Consider the following 12217-nt stretch of genomic DNA (forward strand, 5'->3'; position numbering starts at 1 on the left):
GGTGGCAGGGTGGAAAGTCTCTAGTTGAGCCCTAATGGGCACCTGTCTGTTCAGTGATGGGGGGGGGGCATGGGTACTGGCCCCGCCCCATGGTGGGTTCTGATGTCCTGATTTGTACAGGGACCTGTCACTCATCAAAGTGATCGATGTGGGCCGCCGCTTCCTGGTCAACCGCGTGCAGGACCACATCCAGAGCCGCATCGTCTACTACCTGATGAATATCCACGTTCAGCCGCGTGCCATCTACCTGTGCCGCCACGGCGAGACCGAGCACAACCTGCATGGCAAGATTGGCGGCGACTCGGGGCTGTCAGCCCGGGGCCGCAAGGTGGGCGTTCACCTGTGTGGCTGTGTGTCAGCATGTCCGTGCGTCCTTGTATCTGTCTTTGTGCCTGTCGGTGTGTTTCTGTCCACGTGTCTCCTATTTCTCTCTCAGTGCATGTCTGTGTGTGTCTGTCTGTGCCTGAGTCTGTCCATATTTCTGTGTTTCTGGGTGTTTCTGCAATTTTTTTCTTTATGGGCTGGGGAGATAGCATGATGGTTCTGCAAAAGACTCCTGCCTGAGGTTCCTAGGTCCCAGGTTCAATCCCCAGCACCACCATAAGTCAGAGCTAAGCAGTACTCTGGTTTTTCTCTCTCAATCTCTCATTAAAATAAAATAAAAAATATTAAATATTTACTTATGTATTGGACATCAAGGTTTTTGTTGGGGCTTGGGGTCTGCATGATTCCACTACTCCTAACAGATTCCTTCCCCCACCCTCTTATTTTAGATAGAGGGTGTGAGAAAGGGAGAATGAGACAGAGGGCAGATTCACCACAGCACTGCTTCACTGCTTGTGAAGCTTCCATGTGGTGAAGGTGGGGGTAGATGCTTGAACCCGAGTCCTCATGCACGGTCAAATGTGTGCTCTTCAGTGTGAGTTCTCTCCTAGCCCCCAAAAGATTTATTTGTTGATCAGTGAGAAGGGTGGGGTAAGGGAAAGATAAAGGCAGAGTATTACTCTGACACATGTGATGCCAGGGGTCAAACTCAGGACTTCACACATGCAAGTCTGGTGCTCCCCATTGCTCAACCCTAGCCACTGAGTATCTGTGTTTATCTCTATGTGGACAGGTGGGGGGGTTCCCAGCTACTGGGGAGGGGGTATGTGTGTGGGGCTGCAGTCCCTTGCTCTTGGCTCTGTGGTAGCATTGACAGTCCTGGTGGGGCCTGGCAGGCAGGAGATTGGACCCAAGTGAGCCCCTCCTGTCCCTACAGTTCGCCAATGCCCTGAGCAAGTTCGTAGAGGAGCAGAACCTGAAGGACCTCAAGGTGTGGACCAGCCAGCTGAAGAGGACCATCCAGACGGCTGAGGCGCTGAGGCTGCCCTATGAGCAGTGGAAGGCACTCAACGAGATTGACGCTGTGAGTCTGAGGCCCAGGGAAGGGTGAATGATGGGGGGGTGGGGAAGGAGGGAAGAGAGCTGCTGGAGACCTGGCTCCGTGAGAGCCCTGGGCTGTGTGAGGACAGCCCCTTGTGTGACTTCCATGTGGTCTACAGGGCGTGTGCGAGGAGATGACTTATGAGGAGATCAAAGACACGTACCCTGAGGAGTATGCACTGCGGGAGCAGGACAAGTACTACTACCGCTACCCCACTGGGGAGGTGTGTGTCCCCCCCACCTTGCTGCATGGGTGGGATGTGTATGTGAGAGTGGGTGGGTGGGTGGGGTGCATGTGCCCCCTGGGGGAGTGTGGAGGGCATCAAGAAACTTACATTTCTGACTTGTTGATGTTTTCATGTTTGCAGCACTGCAACAGATTCCTTCCTTTCCTTATTCTTTTTTTCCCCCCCATTAAATTGCCACCATTGTTACCATTGGGGCTTGGTGCTGGCACTAATCCACTGTTCTCTGTGGCATTCTTCTCTCCTCCTTCTCCTTTCTTTCTTTCTTTTTTTCTTTTTTCACCAGAGCATTACTCAGCTCTGGCTTATGGTGGTGCTGGGGATTGAACCTGGGAATTTGAAACCTCAGTCATGAGACTCTCCTTGCATAACCATTATGTTATCTCCTCCACCTTTTTTTTCCTTCTTTCCTTCCTTTTTTTTTTTTTTAAAAAAAGATTTTTATTTATGCATTAATGAGAAAGACAGAAGGAGAAAGAGAAAGAACCATACCACTCCTTTTCCTTTCTATTTGATTAGATAGGACAGAAAGAAATTGAGAAGGTAAGAGGAGATAGAGAGGGAGAGAAAGTCGTCCAGGAGGTGGTGCAGTGGATAAAGCAATGGACTCTCAAGCATGAGGTCCTGAGTTCAATCCCTGGCAGCACATGTACCAGAGTGATGGCTGGTTCTTTCTCTCCTCCTTTCTCATTAATAAATAAAATATTAAAAGAGAGAGAGAAAGACAGAGGGAGAGAAAAAGACACCTGTAGAACTGCTTTACCACTCATGTAGAGGCTTAGTTCATTGTCCTGAAGCCAAAATCTAAAATGTATTTCTGGACTTTCTATCCCACCCTGCCCCTGTGTGCCTCTCCACTTGGACTCCCGTAATACCCTTTCTCTGGCCCAAGGTACAGGTTGCCCAGCAAAACCCCTGCTGAATAAGTGCACACAAAGACACACACACACACACACACACACACACACACACACACACACCACAGTAATGAGCTTCTCCTACTGCAGTAACTTGTATATGGGGCCAGGGCTTGAACCTGGGTCATGCACATGGCCAAGGCATGTGCCCCTGCCCAGTGAGCCATCTCTCTGGCTATTTCTATGTATGCATTTTTGGAGCCAGAACTTTGAGCCCATGCAGTTTCATTGTTCTCAGCAGCCTTTTCATTCACATGGGGTGGGGGCGGGAGAGCATTCTCATTTGCTTATTATGAGAGAGAGAGATTGATCGATCAATCTAGAGCATCACTCTAGCACAAGTGCCAGGACTTGAACCTTGAACCTCACCCTCACATGCCCTGTGCTCCTCCACTATTGTGATACTCACTGCCGGCCAAGCACGATGGGACCTAGTGTCGTGTGTGGCCGTGGTCAGAGCGGCCGTCTCTCTGTCTGTCTGCAGTCTTACCAGGACCTGGTACAGCGGCTGGAGCCAGTCATCATGGAGCTGGAGCGGCAGGAGAACGTGCTGGTTATCTGCCACCAAGCCGTGCTGCGCTGCCTACTGGCCTACTTCCTGGACAAGAGCGCAGGTATGGGCTTAGGGGTGGTGCTCTGTGTGGGGGCATCTGGGGTCCTTCCCCCAAGCCCTGCCTGCTAACTGGAGACCTCTTCCCTACAGAGGAGATGCCCTACTTGAAATGCCCCCTTCACACGGTGCTGAAACTCACACCTGTAGCTTATGGTGAGTGGGGACTAGGCCCAGCAGGGGTGGCCAGACCTGGAAGGAGGTGTGGTCACATCTGGTGAGGGACTTGGCCAAGACCAGAAAGGGCATGGTCGAACCAGAGAGGGATGTGTCCATGACTGGGATGGCCGTGGCCAGACCTGAAGCAGGTGGCCTGGGGCTGTGCCCATCTTGTCCTTCTAACTCAACGGCCTCTCTCCTGACTGGCCAGGCTGCCGCGTGGAGTCCATCCACCTGAACGTGGAGTCAGTGAGCACACACCGGGAGAGGTCGGAGGTGAGTGGTGCTTGCCCCCAAAGTCTCACACCCTTACATTCCATGTTCTGTCTTATTCTTCCCATATCTCCTTCATCTATTTGATTGTGACCCCAGGACCTTTACCACTGTGCCACCTTCCTGATCCAGTTTTATTTATTTATTTATTTTTAGCCCAGTTTTTTTTTTCTTTTTAAATTGTTTTGAAATTTTTCACGAGGGGAGTTGGGGAGTCAGGCGGTAGTGCAGCGGGTTAAGCGCAGGTGGCACAAAGCACAAGGACCGGCGGAAGGATCCTGGTTCAAGCCCCCAGTTCCCCACCTACAGGAGAGTCGCTTCATAAGCGGTGAAGCAGGTCTGCAAGTGTCTGTCTTTCTCTCCCCGTCTCTGTCTTCCCCCTCCCCTCTCCATTTCTCTCTGCCCTATTCAACAACGATGACTACAACAATAAAACAACAAGGGCAACAAAAGGGAATAAATAAATAAAATACATATTTTTAAAAAAAGATAAAAAAAAATTCTTCATGAGACAGAGACTGAAGTTCCAGACCACCATCCATGGAGGTCCATTTGTCTCTGCTGCTCCCATGTGGTGGGGCTCAAACCTAGGACCTCACACTTGCAAGGCAGGTGCCCCACTGCTGAGCCACCTCCTGGGCCCTGGCCTCCCCTTTGACATGCAGCCATGGCAGAGTTTATGCTGCCTCTCTTCCAAGGTGGCTGGATTTCCCCAGGATGCACTGTTAGCCTTGTATCAGCTGACCTGCTTAGCCATCCCTGTGAGCCCAGGCACTGAACTTCCAGTTCAGAATGGGTCAGCACAGAGCTGGGGGACCAGCAGTCCAAGAGCTGCCCACAGAAACTGAGATTTTCAGACCACATCCTCTGGCTGTCCTCCTTATAAACAAGCCAGTCCCTTTCAGGAATGGAAGGTCACACCCAAAACAAGAGTATATGGCAAGTCGTTGGAGCAGTGGCTCAACCAGCTGAGGGCAAGACTTTCATGCTGAGGTCCCAGGTTCAATCCTAAACTCTGCATGTACCTGAGAGGTATTTGAGCCTTTCTAATTTGTAAAATTATCTCTCAGAAGCCAGGTGGTGACACACCTGGCTGAGCACACGTTAAAATGTGCAAGGACCTGGGGTAGAGCTCCTAATCCCCACCTGCAGGGAGAAAGTTTCACAAGTGGTGAAACAGAGCTGCAGATGTGTCTCTGTCTATCTCTCTATCCCTCCCTTCCTTCTTGATTTCTAGCTGTTTCTATCCAATAAAGAAATAAAAATAATTTTAAAAAATTTTAAAGAAATTAAAAAAAAATAGGGGACCAGGCAGTAGCGCAGCAGGTTAAGCGCACATGGCGCAAAGTACAAGGACCAGCATGAGGATCTCAGTTCGAGCCCCCAGCTCCCCACCTGCAGGAGAGTCGCTTCACAGGTTCCCTATTATGAACTTCTTAAAGAACTGGGCCAGGGCCTCCAGGACATCAAGTGGTCCTCTCTAGTCATTTTGTCACTTGGCCTGGACTGCTTGTCCCTCTGACTCCAGAGTCTTTAGTCTCCTGTCCCCAGCAGGGTGTGGCTATTGGTGCTGTCTCTTGTCATCAGTGCAGCTCCTGGCTCTCCAGCAACATGACTGCTACTCCTTCCCCCTTCACCAGCCCAGTGTGTTCCTCCCACTGCCCCTTGGTGGTCACTGAGCTCCACAGCAGGCCCCAGCCCCAGAGGTTTGTCTTCCTCCTCACCTGCTGAGATTGAACAATTATAAAGAGTTGTCATGTTCTTCTGCCACCTACTTTGTGACTGTCATGCTCTCTGAGGTAGTATTTTGGAATGATCCAGAAAGGGGCCTGAGGTGAGAGACTCCTTAGTTCTTGGAGGTCAGGAGGCAAAGCTCACAGCGGCTCTCTGTGATGTCCAAGCCACTGGGGACCCAGAGCTCTGTCTTCCTGTGTTTCCTTGTAATTCACGCCTGTCCTCGTACTGTTTAGGATGCCAAGAAGGGCCCTAACCCGCTCATGAGGCGTAATAGTGTCACCCCGCTGGCCAGCCCCGAGCCCACCAAGAAGCCGCGCATCAACAGCTTTGAGGAGCATGTGGCGTCCACATCCACCGCCCTGCCTGTGTGCCTGCCCCCGCAGGGGCCCCCACCGCCACCATCAGGGCAGGTGTGTGTCAGGGGTGAGGTGGAGGGAGGGGCACAGGCTTCCAGAAGGGTCTTCTCTAGACAGTCTGTGCGACCCTGACTCTGGGCAGTGGCCGAGCATCTTATTCATCTCTCAAGTCCTGCTACTCTGGGGTGGACAGGGCCACCCCCACCTGGGGCCCATAGTGGGGAGGGGATGTTACCTCTGGCTCTGTGGTCTCATAATTCTCCCTGTGGGCAGAACCCAGGCAGCTGCCATCCAGGGCCAGGGATGGAGGTCTCTCCAAGGTCTCTGGGAATCTCTGCCGCCTTGGGGGACATGGGAAGTCCTGGACATAGAGTTGGGCTCACCTGAGGGTTCTTCCCTCCCCTTCCCCATGGAACCCTGGGTGTGATTGGGCTTCATGGGACTGGGTCTGGGGGCTCCCAGCATCTCCCCAAAGCTCACTTACCCAGCAATGGTTCTGGGGTGCATGGGGTAGGGCATTTATTGACTGCCTTCAGATATCAGTTTTTTTCTTCTGGTGTGTGGAGGGTGGAGGGTTGAGGGGACTGGTGACCACATAGTGACAAATCCTCAGAGCTTGACCAGGATCCCCAACAAGTCACCTGCTGCAGGGTTCATTTTCTCTCTACTATGCCTCTTTATGGTGACCGGAAGTCAGTTAATTTGTTCTCCTTTGGGGGACTGTTCTGAAAAAGCCGAGCAAAAGTAGTGTCCTGTGGCTCTCTGTTTCCGTGTGAACTTCAGGGTGCAAGCTGAGTGTGTTGAAGTCCCTTTTGCCCCAAGGGTGTGGTCTGGGCCCAGCTAGGTAGAGTGCAGACTGGGGTGGCCCTTGGGCATGTGGAAGCACAAGCCGCCGCTGCCTCTACTGACCTCTGCTCTGCTTCTCTCTGCAGCCTTTGCTAGGGAAGGCCTGCCTGTAAGTATCCTTTGGGGACAGTGCCCTTGCTACCTGGGTGGCCTCCTATTTGTGGGGATGGTGGGACAGTGGCAGCATTTGTGAGCTGGGAGGATATGGGCCTGGAGAAGGAAGGACTTTCTGACTCGTCAGGTGGCCACTCTGACCTTCAGTCTCTTTATCGTTGAAATAGTAGGCCTGGAAGTCAGCTAGTTTGTTCTAACTTTGGAGTCATGTGCAGCCTTCTCATCAGACCTCTACTTCTACCCCCCTGCCCTCACCCCCTTCAGCTGGCAGAATTTCTGGATAATTCCACCTGCCTACAACTCTCGTGGTCTCTGGTTACAGATGGAGCTAAGGCCTTTCCGTCAGAGTCCAAATAACAGTTACCTCAGATTGTGTGGCAGCACAGGTCTTGGAGGTGTATGTCCCCAATTTCCAGAGGTGCCTTCAGGGACTGGGGCAGCCAGCTAGTCAGTAGCGGAACCAGGACTGGCTGGGTCTCTGCTTCTGAAGAGGCAGCTCCTCTCCATGTGCTCGGGAGCACTGTGTCCTGAGCCCCATCCCTAGCTCCTGGCCTGTGAGGCCTCGGGACACCCTAACACGCTTGCAGCCACTACCTGAGCTTAAGCCTGTGCAGTCCAAGGGCCAACAATGTGTGTCCACACTGCATGCAACCAGGGCTATGTCTGCTACTTTCGGCTCCGAATTCTCCTGTGGGAAAGCTGCCTTTGCACAGGGAGCCAAGAAAACACTTCCTGCCCAAAGGGTCCGTGGGGCACAGCATCCATCCTCCGGGGTTGAATTTGTTCCTTCCAAGCACCTTTGACTAAGTTCAGCTGAAACCCACACTCATGCCTGCCTTCCACTCCAGGCTCCCTGTGCCCAGGTCAGGCTGGGAGTAAGACCCCACGATTAGGATCACAACCACCACAGCCTATTACTGCTTATCTTTATACAACTAGGAGAGGGACAGGGGACCTTCATATATGTGATGACATGGAGCAGCCTCCCAGCCCTGATGTTTCTTCTCAGAGAGACACAGCAGCACCGCTCCACCATCCACATACCCCCCCCCCCCCCCCCCGTGCTGTCTAGTGGTGCTTCCAGTTGGTGCCAGGGCTCAAAGCCAGGGTCTCACACCATCAGCATGCTCTCTCCCCTTGGAGCCATGTCCTGCTACTCCCCCTTCCCCTCTACTCCCCAGTTTATTATTTAACTTACCATTAAAGTGACTCTCAAAGTCACACCTAGGTGTGAACTCTGCACTTCTAGGATGTTCATTTGTGAGATGCAGAGTGGCATTGGGGGGAGGGGGTTCTTATGAGATCACAGACCTTGCACTGAGCAAGACACCTAGGTCAGGCTGTGGGGGGGGGAGCCCCTAGAGACTGGGGAGTGGGGGTGGGGGACTTGGGATCTTTTGGGGTGTGGCTCCAAGGATATGGTGATAGTAGCTTCCCAGTGAAAGGGTGACAGTGGGTGGGACTGGATGCAGGCTGCATTCCCCATGCACCCCCTATTTGCCTTTCAAACACCCCCCCACCCTGAAAAGAAAACACAACTAAAGATGATTCGTTTTGTTCTTCTTTTCCGACACCTGCTTCTTCCTTCCCCCTTATGCTTGAAAGACGAACTGTCTGTCACATTTTCTCAAAGTTTTCTCCTTACTGAGCTTGCAAAGGTAAATGGCTCGGTGCATGCCTCCTGTCCCCGCACACCTCGCTGCGGGGTTCCTGGTCTGCATGGAGCTGGTTGTTGTGCCCTGTGTCCCATCCTTGGAGGGAGGGCAGTGGGGGGATCAGCAGCTTGGTCCTCCCTCCCACACCCACTCCTGTCCTCCCTGCCCTCTGTGTGTTCTGTGCCAAGACTCTGTGTGAGTACTGTGCATGTATGTGGCCATGTCTGTCCCCTCTGTCACTGTCTCTTGTGGTCTCAAAACCTGGAGCCTGTCATGTCTGAGTGTGGGCTGGTGCCAGCAGGTTGGTGCTGGGGGCTTGCACCAGTCAGTCCACTCGGACTCCATTGACAGACTGTGTCCCCAGGAGGCTCCACCCATGGAGAGCCTGGCTGCTGTGACAGTGAGAACTGGCTTCTGTGGCTGTCCTTTGGGTCCCCACCCATAGGCTTTTCTGGTCTTCAGAGATTGGGTGGACTGGGATGATGCCCTGATCTGGGTTCTCGTGTCTCTACCCTACCTTTCAAATGAGTGTTGGGGAGACGCCCATGGCGGGAGAGGACACAGAGCTTGGGCTGAGCTGGGGGCCTCTATACTTGCCTGTTGGACAGCATCTTTCCCCTTTTCCCTCCCTCCCTCCCTTCCTTTCTTCCTTCCTTCCTTCCTTCCAGCATTTCCAAGGCCTCAAACCTCAAACACATGGGATCTTACTGCTATGGAGTAACTTTTTCATTCTCATAGCAGAGAAAGACACACACACACACACACACACACACACACACACAGAGAGAGAGAGAGAGAGAGAGATGCCACAGTATCAGCTCTTCCCCTGGTGGCACTGGGCCTCAAACCTGGACCATGTACATGGGAAGGCATGCTCCTCTGCCGGTGAGCTCTCTCTCTAGCTTTCTCTAACCTGGGAAGCATTTTTCAGGGACTTCTGTCACTAGCCATCTTGCCCAGGGTGGTAGGGTGACTTTAGTTAGAAGAGGGAGGGTCATCAGACTTGTCTCCTAGTTCTGTAACCCTGAATGCTGGTGTGCTTGAGGCAGAGGCTTCTTTAGCGGGTCCCCAATGTGGCTGTGACGTGGGTGGGGCTGGGGGATAATCTCAAGACTCCCAGAGCAGCTCCCACCTTGTGTCCTGTGGGCAGACATGATGCCACCAGGCCTGGGACTGGGCGTCCCCTGACCTGAGTCCTGGGCTTCCTCCTCGTGCCTGGTTAACACTGCTCCTACAGGGTGTCTTCTTTGTCTTGGGGGGTTAGGGGTGGAGATCTGCCCTGGAAATCTGGCTGAAAGCCAGTAACATGCCCTTCCCTCTCTCTTGTCTCCTGTAACAGAACCTGAATGGCCCCCAGAGCAGTGAGGACTCTTCCTGCACACACTGAGGCAGCCCCACCAGTTCCAGTCCATTTCCATTTCTGCAGCTTATCTAGTGCTCCTCCATCTCCCTGGGGCCGGGCCAGCCCATGGACCCCCACCTAAGCCTGGCGGGGTGATTAGAAGAGGACTTGGAGGTCTGAGAGCATCCCTGCCCCTGCTGCATCGCTGAGGCCGAGATACCAGGAGGATTTCTCTGTGTGCCTGGGCCACCTCTGTGCCCGCAGGCTGTCTGCCTTCTGCTTTTCCTGGCTCAGGGGTGAGGAAACTGAGGGGGAGAGCCCCCAACCCCAGGACAGTCTGGGCGGCTCTCTGATGGAGTGCTCCCATCAGCTCCCAGAGGAAGGGAGAAAGCGCCTGCAAGGGAGGCTGAGGAGCCCTCACACCCCTTCCTGCTGTGGCTACTTTCTGCCCTGATGTCTTGGAGGATAGTCTGCCAGGCAGAAAGGAAAGACTTTGCTACAACAGTGGGGTGCCCCAGGGCCTCCATCTTCCGCCTGGATCTGAGGCCCCAGGGCAGGACTGCTCCCCTGAACTGAGTGCCTTTTGCACATGTTTGATACAGAAAAGTGTCACCTGTGAGCATTGCCAGATCGTGGAGAACTTGGGTGTCTGGAATTATGCCCCTTGGGATTGGAACAAGTGACAGTGAGATGGGGGCCCCCAAGGATCCTGCCCCCCTCTTTTGGGGGTTCAGTCACCCTTGCACACCATCTGCCCACACGGGCCATACTCCAGAGGCACCAGAAAGGGATGATGGACCTGTTTGTTGTCACCGTACCTGCAGTGGGTTTGGGACTACAAGGTGGCCCTTTGGGGCAGATGGTCGTGAACACCCATTTTTTTCTGCCTGTGCCTCCCAGGTTTGGGCACAGGGGTGTCCAGGGGGCCCAGAGGAAGCAGCTTCAGAAGGCGACCTGAGGATGCCTTGGCAAAGGACCGCACATTCTCAGCTTACTTCACTGAAGATATGGCTAGGGGTGGTGGCTGGGAGATAAGAGCTGTGTTGTTTTCATGTGGTCTGAGGGGAGGTTTTGGGGGCATACATACAGGCCTCTGGCAGGGGTTAGGTGGGAGTTAGGGGGACACATTTCCTACAATCAAACTGGTGGCTTCACATCAAACCACCCCAACTCATCCCCAATAGACATTTTCTGGAGCAGGCGCACTGCATATATTTATATGCGGAAGACCTGCCCTCCCCTGCCCCCTTTCTTGGCTGGAGAGTGTGTGTGTGTGTGTGTGTGTGTGTGTGTGTGTAAGTGTGTGTGTAAGTGTGTGTAAGTAAATGATTGTGTATTCTTGGGCAGGGCTGTCTTCAGAGCATGGGCCTATGACTCTACTCTTGAGATCAGCTTCCGCTGTCCACTGTGTTTCCTGCCCATCCCCGTCTCAAGATCTGCTCTCCTGCCCACCCCAGCAGGGGTTCTGGGAGGTGGCCCCCCACCTCTGGCACATGGACCTGAGGTGCTGGTACAGGACCTGATTTGGGGGAGCCTAGCTGGGGAGGCAGGTCATGGATCTGCGTGGAGCGGGAGAGACCTTGGACAGAGCCGGAAGCTAATGTGGGGTCCTAGGCAGGGAGGGGGCAGCTTCTGCCTCTCTAACTACTGAATCCTCCCCACCCACCCAGGAATAAAAATCTGGGACCAATTTATTTCTATTTGGCATACTTATTTTGAGGGTGGCCTTACCCCAATCCTGACTCTGGCCTGAGTTTAGGTGAAGTGCTTTCTTGGGCAGGAGGAGAGATGAACTGTTTGAACTGCACCAGTGACTTTTTTTTCCTTCTTCATTTGTGATACTTGAAATTTATTTTTTTATTATTGTGGTAGCAGATGTGCTATTTATTTATTTAATAAGGAAGCTCTGGTGGTTGGTTGGTGTGGGGCCCCTTTCCATGAGTCTTATAGAGCCGCTTGTGTTCTGATGTTTGTCTGAATGAATTACCTGGGGCGAAGCTTGGCTTTGTGACAGCAGATGCCTTTCAGAAATTTGTATATTTTGCAGTTGTCAGATCAATAAAACACCTGATTGAAATACACCCATAATGGGCACCTCTGAATTTTTTTTGTGGGGGAGGAGGAGTAAGAGTCTAACTGATGACTTCAGATGCTGCTTCCTCCCTTTATTTTTTAAAGTCCAGTTAATTTTTTATGGGAAGATTGGTGACCAGAACATCACTCTGGCACTTGTGATGCCAGGGTTCAAACTCAGGACCTTATGCCTGCAAGTCTGGAACTCTAGCTGTTGTGCCTCTTCCTTTTCCACAGGACCTGAAGATATCAACTACTTAGTTTCTGCAACTGAGAAACAGTAGCTGTGTCAACAATAACAACAACAACAAAATCAATAGACCCAGAGGGTTAAAGAATAGTAAGGCTATCAGGGGAGGGGATGGGATACAGAGTTCTGGTGGTGGGAATTGTGTACAGTTGTACCCACCCCTCTTATCCTATGGTTTAGTTAATGCTTCCTTTTTATAAATAAAAAATAAAAAA

The 12217-nt window shown here is 52.5% G+C and overlaps 1 protein-coding gene across 4 annotated transcripts in view; it reads left to right on the forward strand.

Annotated features, from left to right (window-relative positions):
* Positions 1-11760, forward strand: part of PFKFB3 (6-phosphofructo-2-kinase/fructose-2,6-biphosphatase 3) — a 68978-nt gene extending 57218 nt beyond the window's left edge. For 3 of the 4 annotated variants that reach the window (XM_060192120.1, XM_060192122.1, XM_060192119.1), the window contains 8 exons: positions 121-328; positions 1262-1408; positions 1545-1649; positions 3072-3201; positions 3291-3353; positions 3568-3632; positions 5600-5776; positions 9677-11760. In XM_060192120.1, coding sequence (XP_060048103.1) covers positions 121-328; positions 1262-1408; positions 1545-1649; positions 3072-3201; positions 3291-3353; positions 3568-3632; positions 5600-5776; positions 9677-9724 — 943 coding nt within the window. In that variant the 3' untranslated portion in view covers positions 9725-11760. Of the gene's footprint in view, positions 1-120; positions 329-1261; positions 1409-1544; positions 1650-3071; positions 3202-3290; positions 3354-3567; positions 3633-5599; positions 5777-6654; positions 6678-9676 lie in introns of all 4 variants that reach the window. The other variant, XM_060192121.1, reaches the window with a different exon arrangement.
* The last annotated feature ends 457 nt before the right edge of the window (positions 11761-12217 follow it).

Source organism: Erinaceus europaeus, chromosome 6, assembly GCF_950295315.1.
Source record: "Erinaceus europaeus chromosome 6, mEriEur2.1, whole genome shotgun sequence".
In the NCBI taxonomy this organism is placed as follows: Eukaryota; Metazoa; Chordata; class Mammalia; order Eulipotyphla; family Erinaceidae; genus Erinaceus; species Erinaceus europaeus.